General features: G+C 36.9%; 1 protein-coding gene across 1 annotated transcript in view; it reads left to right on the top strand.

Annotated features, from left to right (window-relative positions):
- The window catches only part of lrrc2 (leucine rich repeat containing 2), a 130,928-nt gene that overhangs the window by 33,599 nt on the left and 83,507 nt on the right, over positions 1 to 13,822 (top strand). The window contains exon 4 of the mRNA XM_039759434.1: positions 4,652 to 4,808. Within this exon, the coding sequence (XP_039615368.1) occupies positions 4,652 to 4,808 (157 nt within the window). The remainder of the gene's footprint in view (positions 1 to 4,651; positions 4,809 to 13,822) is intronic.

Raw genomic sequence — 13,822 nt, forward strand, 5'->3', positions numbered from 1 at the left:
GTACAGTGGATCGACACTTGTATTTTAAAATGAGTTCATCAAGAACACGGGGACACAGTTGGAAACTTGTTAAGGGTAAATTTCGCACAAACATTAGGAAGTTTTTCTTTACACAAAGAACGATAGACACTTGGAATAAGCTACCAAGTAGTGTGGTAGACAGTAAGACGTCAGGGAGTTTCAAAACTCGACTTGATGTTTTCTTGGAGGAAACAAGTGGATAGGACTGGCGAGCTTTGTTGGGCTGAATGGCCTGTTCTCGTCTAGAGTGTTCTAATGTTCTAATGAACTTGAGAACTTCCAGTCCTCTTAATCTGCCTATCTGCCCTCAGTGGGTGATTCTCATGCTTAGAGCTTCTGATGACCTACTGAGGTGTATCCCCCTTGGACTGTCCATCAAGAACACACTGTCGGTTGCCTCAGGTTTCCCTTTGTTACCCCAGTACTGGTGTCATGGAGAGAAGGAGCAAACTTTGACATCTTTATTAATTGTTCTATCGTAGCCAACCAAGAAATAATAAGGGTTTGAATCCCAAAGACCAATATTTTAAATCTTTCCTTATGTGTAAATCACATAACTTTTCCAATCCTGTAATTTCTAACAATATAAACGTTTTGCTAAACTATTCACATTAAAGTAGTCATCATTATAAATGACACTATATAAAATAAATCAATTGCCGCTGACTATGTCCGTCTTTACATCAAAAGAAAGTAGACGTTGTACTTGAAAAATCTTTTAAAGAAATGTATGAAAGACTGTAGTTTTGATATATGGCAAAAGTTTATATGTAATAGTATTAGATATGTTTTTCAGCAGTGAGTATCTACAAAGCAATATTGGGAATATTGCCCACTGGCTTTCATAGAGAAGGTCAGCATCAAGGTTATTTTTAGCTCAGTCCCATCTATTTGGCATACTGTTCATCATGAGTCTTTTTTTTTCACTCACACTGCTTCTGAAAGATTTATTTACTTTTCTATCTTGGAAATGTAGCCCATAGCTCATTGACTTTGGTCGTATCTTTCAGCAGAGCAGTATAGTTTTTGAATAATATTTCAATTTCTGCTGTATTTTTGTTTTGTTGCTAATGCATAGCTCATCTGTGTCAATGGGTATTCACATAAATTTAAAAAATGGGAATATTTGGAATTGCAGCTCTGTGTTAATGAATTAAATATGAAACTGGGATTTACAAATGTTAATAATGTATGACTTAACAACAGTATCAAGTGATAATTGATGCATTTATTATGTATCATAGTGGTACAGTATTTTTACCTTCAGTATTTTTGCCTTCAGGGACATGTGTTCCAGTCCTGGCACAGTCCCATAGAGGCGAATTCACACATACGTCTACGCTCACTCGTTCAGGTACAATTTACAGAGGACAGTTAATCTTACTTGCATGAAATGAAATGAAAGAAGAGACCAAATTACTTAGAAGAGACTGTTAAGTTCATAGGGAGAATATAGGGACTCCTGGCAGATAGTAACAAGCTCAGGACAAGAAGAACACAGGTTCCTTGACTTGTGAGGCAGCACTTTTTAATTTATGTTTACTCATGTCATCATGTAAAGAATCATCTCATTAATATTCTTTGTATAATATTTTAATAATAACAATGATACTCACAACATAAACAACGTAACTAAATTGAATTGGGGATCCATTTAGCTGTCAGGAGTAGCAGTCGGACATAAAAGAGGAAAATATACAAACTGTGCAAGGTGAAGCGACGTCTCTCCAGGAAAACCTGATACGGTAAACTAATCTGAAATTGAAGCTGCACTGAATGTTTCCTCATTTTAAGATAAATGGGTTTCTAAATTTGCGACTGTTTTTCAGTACGAGATTTTGAAATTTCAAAACTTTCTACAGTAAGCTGTAATCAAGACACATTAACAAAAATTTGACTTCACTAACAAATATTCTTGAAGAATAAATGTGTCTAATTTAAATAAAATTAGTCAGATGGGAACTCAGTTGTTTCATATGGAATGAAGGACAGAAGGACCGATAGACAACCATTGCCATTGCAGCAATTGAAATTTGCACTATTAGGAAATGCATTAAAGAAAAGAAAATGAATGCAGTGAACTACATGAGGTTTTCCAGTATGTTAATATGTCTTCCAAGATTTTAATAGGTAGTTAGAGTGTTAGAGGTTAAATGAACATGAACACGCCGCTGTGGGACCGCACCATTGTTGAACAACGTGCCATAGTGAGATTTCTTTGGATAGAGGGAATGAAACCTGCTGAAATTCACCTTCATACATTCGTTTGCTTTGTCATGTCTACTGCCTAAGCCAGTATGAATCTGATCCGATTTCATCTTTACATCTCAGTTGGCTTCAGTTTCATTTAAAGAGGACAAATCCACAATGTCAGATTTATGGTCAAAGTTAGACTGATGAACTGCTGTGGCATTTTAAATTATGATTCTGCTAGCTTAACTTACAGTAGCTAAGAGCTGGAGAAACTGAAAATTTGTATCTTTAAGTTGGACAGTCCAGTGTTGATTATTTGGGTCAACTCAACAGTAATTTGTACAGATGACGCTGTTTAACTTGAAAGGGATTATACAGGTTGATTCAAAAAGATTCATCCGATTTCAAAGTGTCCTATTTTTACAGCTGTGAGGCACCTAGGAAACAACACAAACCAATTGAAAGAGGGGCTCATAAAGAGTTTCTGACTGTCACTTGAAGATGGCTCCTTTTAGTGTGTGAGTGTAGTGACTCCTGAACCGAAAGCGTTTTGTGTTCTCCACTTCATCGCTGGATTGGCCATAAAGGAGCCCAGCATTTCGCACTCCACTTCTGGCCGCCAAGATCACCAGATCTCACGCCGTGTGACTTTTTTGTGGGGGTACATTAAGGATTCTATTTATGTGCCACCACTCCCAAGGACACTGGATGATCTCCAAAATCTCATTGAAAGAGCAGAGAGTACAGTGACACCCAACATGCTCAATTGAGAAGGGGATAAATTTGACTATTGTGTTGATGTTGTCCATACAGTTGGAGGAGGTCATATTGAGCACTTGTAAAAATTACATAATAAACTTTATGCTCATCTAAACCATTTGCAATTTACTGCATTGTTCTGTAATGATTTACAAGTGAAATAAATAATTTTGAAATCGGATAAATCTTTTTGAATCACCTTGTGTTTTAAAATGAAGAGAGACTGACTGATTTGCTACAAATTTTTCTTTTGCCGACAGTGCCATTGTAGTTACGTGCTATAATGAGGTGCAGTGTATCATATTTGCATTCAGCATGTTATCATGCTGTAGTGTTAACGTGAATCCTGCTGATCCTTTCCTGGTTTGGATCACTTGGTGTTTCCATGATCACATGAGAGTGAACTCCTGTGTTGTTTTGCTGTGATTTAGTCACAAATATACTGGAGGCATCCAACTTGGAATGAAGAAAAAAGCAGAGAGGTTGTTATCCTTAGCGGGCACATTAGTTAGAGTTGTTGCCTCAAACCTCCAGGGATCTGTGTTAGATTTCTGACTGGTCACTGCCTGCATAGAATTTTCATATTCTTCTAGTGTCTCTGGATGTTTCATTTTTCTCTCACATACACAAAGACATATAAATTACAAAAGATGGAGTTTCCTATAGGGCTCAGTGTGAGTGTGTCCTGTCCAGCATTGTCTCCGTTCTTATGTCTGATGTTGTCAAAAATGCTCAGACTCCTTGCCTCCTGTCCTGGAATAATTTAAAACAAGGAGATGAATAGATGGATGGTGCTATTTGTAGTTAAACTCACTTCTGTCAACTCATAGCTGAGAAGAACAAAGCAGGGCAAAAGGAAGATGAAGGTGGCAGAAACATGAAACATCCTGGTACAAATTCACGCCCCGCTAAAATCTGAATGCTTGTCAGTTTTAATTAGCAACTCAGCCAGTCTTTCATGCTTAGAGCATATGGGGCATCTGATTAAATGCTTATTTTCTCCTGAACACTGAACGGTTTTGTGATGCATATTATTTGAATAAACAGTTGGGAGAATTTGATAAGCCAGCTCTTTCACAGATTTAACAAAATGTCAGCTAATAATGATCTCGGAGAAAGCTGACACTCAGATGGCAGAGCAAAGTTACAGTTTTAGGTGACAGTTTTCCTTCAATTAGTGAGCAGTCAATGAATATTTATTACTGATATATTTAGATATGCAATAGTATGTCTTACTTTAAAAAAACAGTTACAGATGTGATGTGAAAGACAAAAAAGGGTCATTCATTGATTGAATTAATCCTTGTAATGTACTGAGATAATGCATAAGATTAGAAAATGGCACTCTATAATTTGGGTGGCATGGTGGTGGTGCTGCCTCTCAGTAAGGAGACTAGGGTTCACATCCCAGTTCCTCCCTGTGTGTAGTTTGCATGTTCTCCCTGTGCTTGACTGGGTTTCCTCCCACAGTTGAATTTGCAACAATAAGTTGGCTGTAGTGTGTGTGAGTGTGTGTTCACCCTGCAACTGATTATTGCCCTGTCCAAGCTTTGCTGGGATAGACTCCAGCCCCCAAACACAACCCTGGTCTGGATTAAACAGGTAAGAAAATGACCTGATTACATATGGAGAAGCTTATTATTTGCTGTTATTTTATTTACTCTTGTTATATTTGCAGGAGATCCCAGATTATTTGAAAGAAATGGTTAATGTCCGACAATGGCACATAAATAGGACAAGCATACAGGAAATTCCAGGATATATTGAGGTGTTTCAAGATTTGAAAGTTTTACAGCTGTCGCACAATGGCATTCGAGAGCTACCACCGGAGATAGGTAAGTGAAACTTGAGTTGTACTCTAAAATGTTCAATTTTCATGTGGCATTTATTGACAAGGTTCTGTTTTTTCAGAGTATTTAAAGAACAGGCATTCGCTAAAATCTTTAAAAATGATCGTAAACTGAAATATTAACACAATTGCTGTATACATTATTGTAAAGTAATGTACAAGAGAAAAAACTTTTAAAATCCAAAATATACAATATATTAAGGAACAGCCTAAAAATGTTGTTTTGAATTGAATGAGTTTAGCTGGTGGTCTGTTTTACTTTCTCATATATGAAATATTGGGAAAGTATTGTAATTGTCCAAAAATTCAATATCGACATTTTGATTAATTTTGACGTTTTAGACCTCCCTCACGTTCTCATATATGAAGGACAGGGAAAGTATTAGAATCCTCTAAAAATTAAATTTCAAGATTTTTATGTTTTAGTCTTCTCTGAATCCGAAAATACCATTTTATGGCTGTGTGTTTGTGTGTGTGTGTGTGTAAACATGATAACTTGAGCACACTTTCACTAAGGTCAACCAAATTTTGCATACAAGTATTAGGGACAAAACAGATTTCTAGTAACTTTTGGGCTATTTCCGCTAACTGGAAGGGGTACTTTATATTTTATTCATGCAGCTGCAGAGTCCAATTTATTCAACTTTACTTTTATAATAATTGCTTACAGTAATATACAGTGGTGTGAAAAACTATTTACCCCCTTCCTGATTTCTTATTCTTTTGCATGTTTGTCACACAAAATGTTTCTGATCATCAAACACATTTAACCATTAGTCAAATATAACACAAGTAAACAAACAATGCAGTTTTTAAATGATGGTTTTTATTATTTAGGGAGAAAAAAATCCAAACCTACATGGCCCTGTGTGAAAAAGTAATTGCCCCCTTGTTTAAAAATAACCTAACTGTGGTGTATCACACCTGAGTTCAATTTCCGTAGCCACCCCCAGGCCTGATTACTGCCACACCTGTTTCAATCAAGAAATCACTTAAATAGGAGCTGCCTGACACAGAGAAGTAGACCAAAAGCACCTCAAAAGCTAGACATCATGCCAAGATCCAAAGAAATTCAGGAACAAATGAGAACAGAAGTAATTGAGATCTATCAGTCTGGTAAAGGTTATAAAGCCATTTCTAAAGCTTTGGGACTCCAGCAAACCACAGTGAGAGCCATTATCCACAAATGGCAAAAACATGGAACAGTGGTGAACCTTCCCAGGAGTGGCCGGCCGACCAAAATTACCCCAAGAGCGCAGAGACGACTCATCCGAGAGGTCACAAAAGACCCCAGGACAACTTCTAAAGAACTGCAGGCCTCGCTTGCCTCAATTAAGGTCAGTGTTCACGACTCCACCATAAGAAAGAGACTGGGCAAAAACGACCTGCATGGCAGATTTCCAAGACGCAAACCACTGTAAGCAAAAAGAACATTAGGGCTCGTCTCAATTTTGCTAAGAAACATCTCAATGATTGCCAAGACTTTTGGGAAAATACCTTGTGGACTGATGAGACAAAAGTTGAACTTTTGGAAGGCAAATGTCCTGTTACATCTGGCGTAAAAGGAACACAGCATTTCAGAAAAAGAACATCATACCAACAGTAAAATATGGTGGTGGTAGTGTGATGGTCTGGGGTTGTTTTGCTGCTTCAGGACCTGGAAGGCTTGCTGTGATAGATGGAACCATGAATTCTACTGTCTACCAAAAAATCCTGAAGGAGAATGTCCGGCCATCTGTTCGTCAACTCAAGCTGAAGCGATCTTGGGTGCTGCAACAGGACAATGACCCAAAACACACCAGCAAATCCACCTCTGAATGGCTGAAGAAAAACAAAATGAAGACTTTGGAGTGGCCTAGTCAAAGTCCTGACCTGAATCCAATTGAGATGCTATGGCATGACCTTAAAAAGGCGGTTCATGCTAGAAAACCCTCAAATAAAGCTGAATTACAACAATTCTGCAAAGATGAGTGGGCCAAAATTCCTCCAGAGCGCTGTAAAGACTCATTGCAAATTATCGCAAACGCTTGATTGCAGTTATTGCTGCTAAGGGTGACCCAACCAGTTATTAGATTCAGGGGGCAATTACTTTTTCACACAGGGCCATGTAGGTTTGGATTTTTTTTCTCCCTAAATAATAAAAACCGTTATTTTAAAACTGCATTTTGTGTTTACTTGTGTTATATTTGACTAATGGTTAAATGTGTTTGATGATCAGAAACATTTTGTGTTACAAACATGCAAAAGAATAAGAAATCAGGAAGGGGGCAAATAGTTTTTCAAACCACTGTATTATTAATTTGATTTGATTTGTTGTTGATGGATCTTTAATGTACATAATATAAAAGCATAATCATTCTCTTGTGGTGTACTCCTAAAATATCTATCCCCATATCTGAGTATACAAGAAAGTTTAGGGGAGACCACACAAGATTTTTGATTGTGTATGTGGACTACCCATCCATCAATGCATTATCCAAATCAGCTCATTTCATTACAAGACTGCATAATGAAGTGCATAATGAAGTGCAAGACAGGCACAAATAGTGGAGATGATGTCCTTGCATTGCAAGTCACAGTTATGCCCGTGCAGACACCCACATTGGCCAATGTACAGCTGCTAATTCATTTTCGAGATGTAGAAGGAAACTGATGTGGCTGGAGATGACACACGTGAAAAAAGGGAAATGTATGCAAATTATGCAAAAAAAAATTTTAAAAAATATGCTACATAGTGTAACAATGTGGCTTGAAGGGTATTGCAAAGGTAATGCAGTAATTTGTTTTAAATTTTCAATGCAGAGAAAGGATATCTGCGGCAGGCATGTCAAATTAGACAAAAATTAAGATTCCGGTACTCATATGAAAAATAAGATTTATTCAAATATAGTTAGTGAAGGGCTGCATTAGTGTGCATCTCAGCATCTGCAAAGGGAAAAAAAGGTTAAAGGTTATCCCCATTCTGAAAAGGAAAGAGAGTAAATGACACAGAATTTTGGCTCTTTAGCCTTCATCAGGGTGCAACTGAAAAAACAAGTAAAAGAGGAAGAAGGGAACAAACCAAGGCAGAAGAAAGGCAAAAAGGTGATAGTACAGTAGGTGTGAAAAGCTACCATTAGATAAGATGAAGGGAGAGATTAAAAAGTTAGTTGGTCAGTACAACCTTGAGAAATACAGTATGTGAACCTAGGCTGAGACTGACCTTAGCATCTTCTGATTTTCTGTGAAAAGTGTTATTGAAGCCTTGTGAAAAATCACAAACATAGAGATCAGTGTGTCCATGATCAACGGATGGGAAGTGTTCTACAATAGGCTGTGTAAGGCCTTTGATCTTAACATTATGAATGCTAGCCATCTGCCTGTATCACCAATGTAGAAGGCTGGATATTTCCCACAATAAATACACTCAAGCTAGAGTGTTCCCAAGCACAAAGTCCCAAAGAAAATTTTTGAAAAATGCACACCATCAAACCCCAGCTAGTAACAAAGACGGCAATGAAGAATCCTTATAATTAAAAAGATTTATTTTAGCAAAAAATGCTCTGTAACCAAATAAGGCTCTGAGAAGCACAAAAGGCCAATGAATTACATGTGACAACAAAAGCAATGCAAAGCAAACAATATATCAATACACAATCCAAAGGGGAAGTTAAAAAAACAGAACAAGAGTTCAAAATCCAAAACATTCACAAGACAAATACAGAATAATGACATAGAAACTCATCATCACCACTAATGCAACAAAGTGAACTGCCTTAAAAGCAAAAAAAGTCAATTACACAGAAGCTCCATGCAAAACAGCTGCAATTTTTGAAAATCTCTCAGATTGATGAATGGCTACTTTCGTGATTATTATAATGCCCTGGCCTGTCTCCGACTGTACGCTTTTGTATGTATAATCACTTACTGAACATACATGACAACCTAGTTAAGGCCTCTTCTTTCCTGGACAGAATATGTTATCTGGAGGATGACAATGAGTTTTTTTGATCTGGAAGATAAGGTGTGAATTTATGAGGCTAACATTGAATACCTATTGGGGAGATACTATGTTGTCCTTTATTCTGACTAGCCGCGGTTTGACAGTTTTTCCCCCTATAGTTGGCATTTTAAGTCATTGTCTGGGATTTTATGCTTAGGAACACTCTAGTTCACAACACAAAAATAGCTTAAATATTCATGGTGCTGCATATACTCTTGTTTCAAATGTACTTTTTATACTTATTATTTTTACTTTTTTACTTGAGATGCATCAGCAAAGAATAACATGTTTATGAGTCATACACACTTGCTTATAATAATCAGGTGAAACGTTGCAGAGTTCAAATGGTTGTGACACCTGAAAACAAGGCCCTTCACAAAAATGAGATTTTGAGAGTGGACAAATGACTTCAAAGAGGAAGCAAATGGTGTTTAGTTGTCACATACACACATTCACACACATACACAGGACCTGACCTGACCTGAATTAATACTTTTTGCACACTGTTGAGCACTGAGGACAGGAGTCAGCAGCCATTGAAGATCATGTAGGACTAAATTAAACTGTTATTCTTTTCACTCCTTTACAAGTACAGCATAAATGTAATTCAGGTGACCTTAATATTTATTTATCATTACATTTACAGCATGCTTAAGACATTGTATATTAATATGAATTCATTACACTTATATAGCACTTTTCTCACTACTCAAAGCACTACCACATAGGGGACCCAGGGCACAAACCCATGATCTCCTTACTGCGAGGCAGTAGCACTACCACTGTGGCACCTGTGTTAAGCCAGCAGCCACCTAAGATGCCATTTTAACTTTGTGTTGGCTGAGGTAACAAAATGAACATTCATGACATTGAAAAAGCTCTTTAAAATTGTGATTTTAAATCTGTGATATTAACAAATATAATGTGTTAGAAGTAGAATGTTTACATGTGCTTGTTAACAATGCAAGTTAACTTGTCTTACATTTGATGTAATATTAAAATAAGTTTGTAAAACTCATTAGTCATACAGTTTGCGAGTTGTTATCGATAGTAAATCTTTAAAGAAAAATTTTTGCAAATGCTGCTGATGTAGCTTCTTATGTAAATATGCAGACTGACTGTGTTTGGGTGTTGAACAGAACTTTGGAAGACCCTGGGTGGGGGGAGGCTGCTATGGAAAAAGTCTGGAAAGTTCTCTACCAGACAAGCATACAGTAATGTGAGTTTCAGAAGGGGGTGGAGGAGCCTTCCAGAAACCGCTAAATGGATGCAATTACAGAGAGAGCTTCATGGACAGATGATATCAGGATATCGGGTTCTTGCAAAATATTTAAGAGTCTTTGAAATGTCTCATTGGTATGTAAGGTTAACATGAGTTAAGCAATTAGATACAGTATCTTCTGTAGGAAACTCTGTAGTTTGTAAATGTGTAGCAGGGTGTTGAAAGCAATTCTGAAACAATTAGTAAGTCAATGTAATGTAGTTAAGATCACTTACAGTAAACAGATCTCATTTTATTTAATTTCTTCTCACCAAATATACACATATATTTGTTTGCACCTCAACTTTACAACTCCCTTTATTTGCATTGCATGTCTCATCCCAGTATTACTCAGTTATTACCAATAGTAATAGATATTTTGAAAAGGGAAACAGAATCTTGAAACACAATACTAGTATTGAAAATTGATTACTAGCCAACCTGCGGCGTACCAAACGCCGCACAATCAGGCCGTTGTTTTAATGATTTTTAAGCACAGGGAGAAAATTAACATTTGAAAAATCGGTAATGTAATAAATCAGCAAGAAAAGAAACATTGTAACAATGCACGGAACGAACCAACACACAATCGTCCGTGACTGAAAACTGGCGGACCGCCATCGCTCATGTGCCCACCTCCAACTCGTCACTTGAGTCACTGTCGTCTTTGTACAGTCCAGATGCACCTGTGACTCACGTAACTTTCCGTGTTCCTGCAGGAGCATCTAAGAAGACGCATGTTTGTCGCCTATGCGAATTGCTGCATGTAGTGTGTAAAACAATTTGCTATGGTACGAGCGGTCGTGCGTCGTAACCGAAAACTCGGTTTTTAAAGACTGCTTACTTCTTGGAGTTGGTGGGCGTGACTCCTTCTTATATGCGCCATATGTGTCTTACTTGTCAGCGGCTTAGTGAATCCACGGCCCTTCCGGTGTGTTTTCCATGGGTGTCTTGCCTTAGTGAATTATATATATATAGATTATATGATTATGATATAATGATAATAATAGTATTATTTATATGAACAGCATGTTTATCAGATATTTGATATCATTAGAAGCAAAAGTACACATAGCAATATTATTTGTAAATGACTCATTATCTAAGTTTGTGGCTACTGTCTGGAAGTCTTAAGTATTAACGCGTTCAAGTTATTTTTAACGGTATTTAAAGTTTACATTCAACATTTACCAAAGTATTAACGCTTTTAAGTTAATATTAAATTTGTAGCTACACTCTGGAAAACATGTACAAAGTATAATGCAGGTTTTCTGGGAAACAAAAAAACTAGCGATTGCATTACTAACTACGACTTTGGTTTACATTCTAGTTTTGTAGGATAGGCTTGATTTATTGGTTTTGACCTTTATTACTGATTTATGATTATCTCTTGATACTCATTTGCTGCCCTTGTGACCTGACTCTTTTCCACCTCTTGGCAGTACAATTCTAATTGTTTATTGTTGGCTATTACAAAGCTCACCAAGCCAGGCCATTAGCCTCTATTAAGGTGAACGACTTCATTTTTCAGATCTGTTATGCATATAACAATCTAAGTACACCTTATGAACGGTATATCTACAAATAATCTATAAATATAAAATGCTAACGTCTGTCTGTCTGTGACTCAGTTATAAACTAATAGGACTAGAACCTTGATCTTGGTCTTACTAAAAACTTTTCAATTAATATGTTCAGGAAATTTACAAAATGCTAGTTTGTAGCAAATTGGTGGGCACTGTACCTGAAGGCAGAAAAGTTTATTGTAATTAAAGTATGGTTCCCACAAGCCCATCTGTTGATAATCCTCCAGGCCACGGTACATATGTGCGTTTATTTTGAGTTTAATTCAGGAAACGCTTGGGTCATCTATTAAGCCTGAATTACTAAATGAAATACAAAGCAACTTCATCCTTTGTCCTAAGCACAATGATTTCTTTGACATTCACACATCCATAATATGCAAGTTGATTGTGTACTTGAGTACAGTTAATATTAAGTCTAAACAAGAAAATGAGCAATTTAACATCCCTGTTGAGTTCATTAACTTTTTGACACCTCCAGGACTGACACTTCACAAGCTTACTCTGAAATAAGGAACACTTGTCATGGTTCTTAGAAACCTTAACGGTAATAAAGGAATAGCCAACAGCTCCAGATTGTGGTAACAAATCCCCTTCAAAACGTACCTAAAGCTGAGGTCATCACCGGCTCTTCCATTGCCAAGATTTTTTTTACCTCACGTGGATATGTCTACTGATGACCAAACAATGCCTTTTAAAATTAAGAGAAGGCAATTTCTGAATTGCCCGACATTTGCAATGACCACTGAAAGAACTCAAGGACAAACATTCAACAAATTTGCCTTTCTTTTGGATTTGCCTATTTTTTCTCATGGACAGCTCTACGAGTCATTTTCATAGATCTGTAGTTAAGATGACATTAAAGTAATGATAAAAGACTTTTCTCTTTTAGGAGAGGTCAACAACTATTTTTACAGAAGTTATATATAAAGAAGTTTTGTAAACACTTCTGTGTTGTATTTTCTTTGGCTCGCTTAGTTTTATTTCAATTATATTTTGTAATTATTTTATGCAATGTATATTTTATTTATCATTTGATGTTGGTATTTTAATGTATTTTTATTTTTTGAAATACATTTTTTCTCTTGGTTTTTATTTGCATTTAATTTTAGTACTTCAGGGCTGCATGTTTCACCAGTGATTATATATACTAGTTTTTGCCATTTGTTCTATTTTGTTATCAGGTAAACAAATGAAGAGATAGTTTTTGCATTTACTCATCGATTTACTGAAATAGTATTTTACACGATAGTGTCGTCAGGAGTGAAGCCTGTAATGCCACCACATGGAGAAATGCATGTCCCAAGTCCCAGTCATCTTTGAAATATGGAGGCGAATGGGAGTGTCTGGGGCAAAGTCGTGTGCAAACTCAGACAGTACCAGGTTGACCAATTCCCCTTGAGCTACTGTGCCACAGTCTCACCAGAGACCTGGGGCCTTATGTATAACGCCGTGCTTAGAACTCGCACTATAACATGGCGTAAGCACAAAAGCCGAAATGTGCTTACGCACAGAAAAATCCAGATGCAGGAATCTGTGCGTACTCCAACTTCCACGTCCTTCCGTTACATAAATCCCGATCAGCGTGAAAACTAACGCTCGTGCACGCGCATTATGTAACGCCCCAAATCCTCCCAGAATTACGCCTATTTGAATATGCAAATCAATATAAATCGCCCTTAAGCGCAGCCTTCTGTGAAAAGACAATGGGAAAAGCACGGGGAAAATATAAGAATTTCAGCGAATACCAAGTGGAGGCAAAGGAAAAACATACTATTTGTTCAAATAAACCGTGGTATAATCAACAAAAGGAAGTTGATCGAGTGACATAGCGTGTTGGAGAAACTTGAAAGCTCACATTCACAAAATCGCACAGTGCCGGAAATAAAAAAGAAGTCACATATCAAAGTTGCCGTGAAAAGAAGTGTCATATGAAAGTTTATTAGGGTACAGAGAAAAAAGGCACACGGTGGGGAAAAAGCACGAAATGTCAACTTTAATCTCGAATTTTCCACTTTAATCACATAGTTTATTTTGTCATTTAGTAGAACATTATAAACTTCATCTTAAAATCGTTTAATTAACCAGTTTCTCAAAATTACATCGTAATTAAAGTAGCACGTTAAATGCTTTGTTTTGTATTTGATCTTCTACTCGTATGTGATCTATGTGTG

Source organism: Polypterus senegalus, chromosome 7, assembly GCF_016835505.1.
Source record: "Polypterus senegalus isolate Bchr_013 chromosome 7, ASM1683550v1, whole genome shotgun sequence".
NCBI classification, from domain to species: Eukaryota; Metazoa; Chordata; class Cladistia; order Polypteriformes; family Polypteridae; genus Polypterus; species Polypterus senegalus.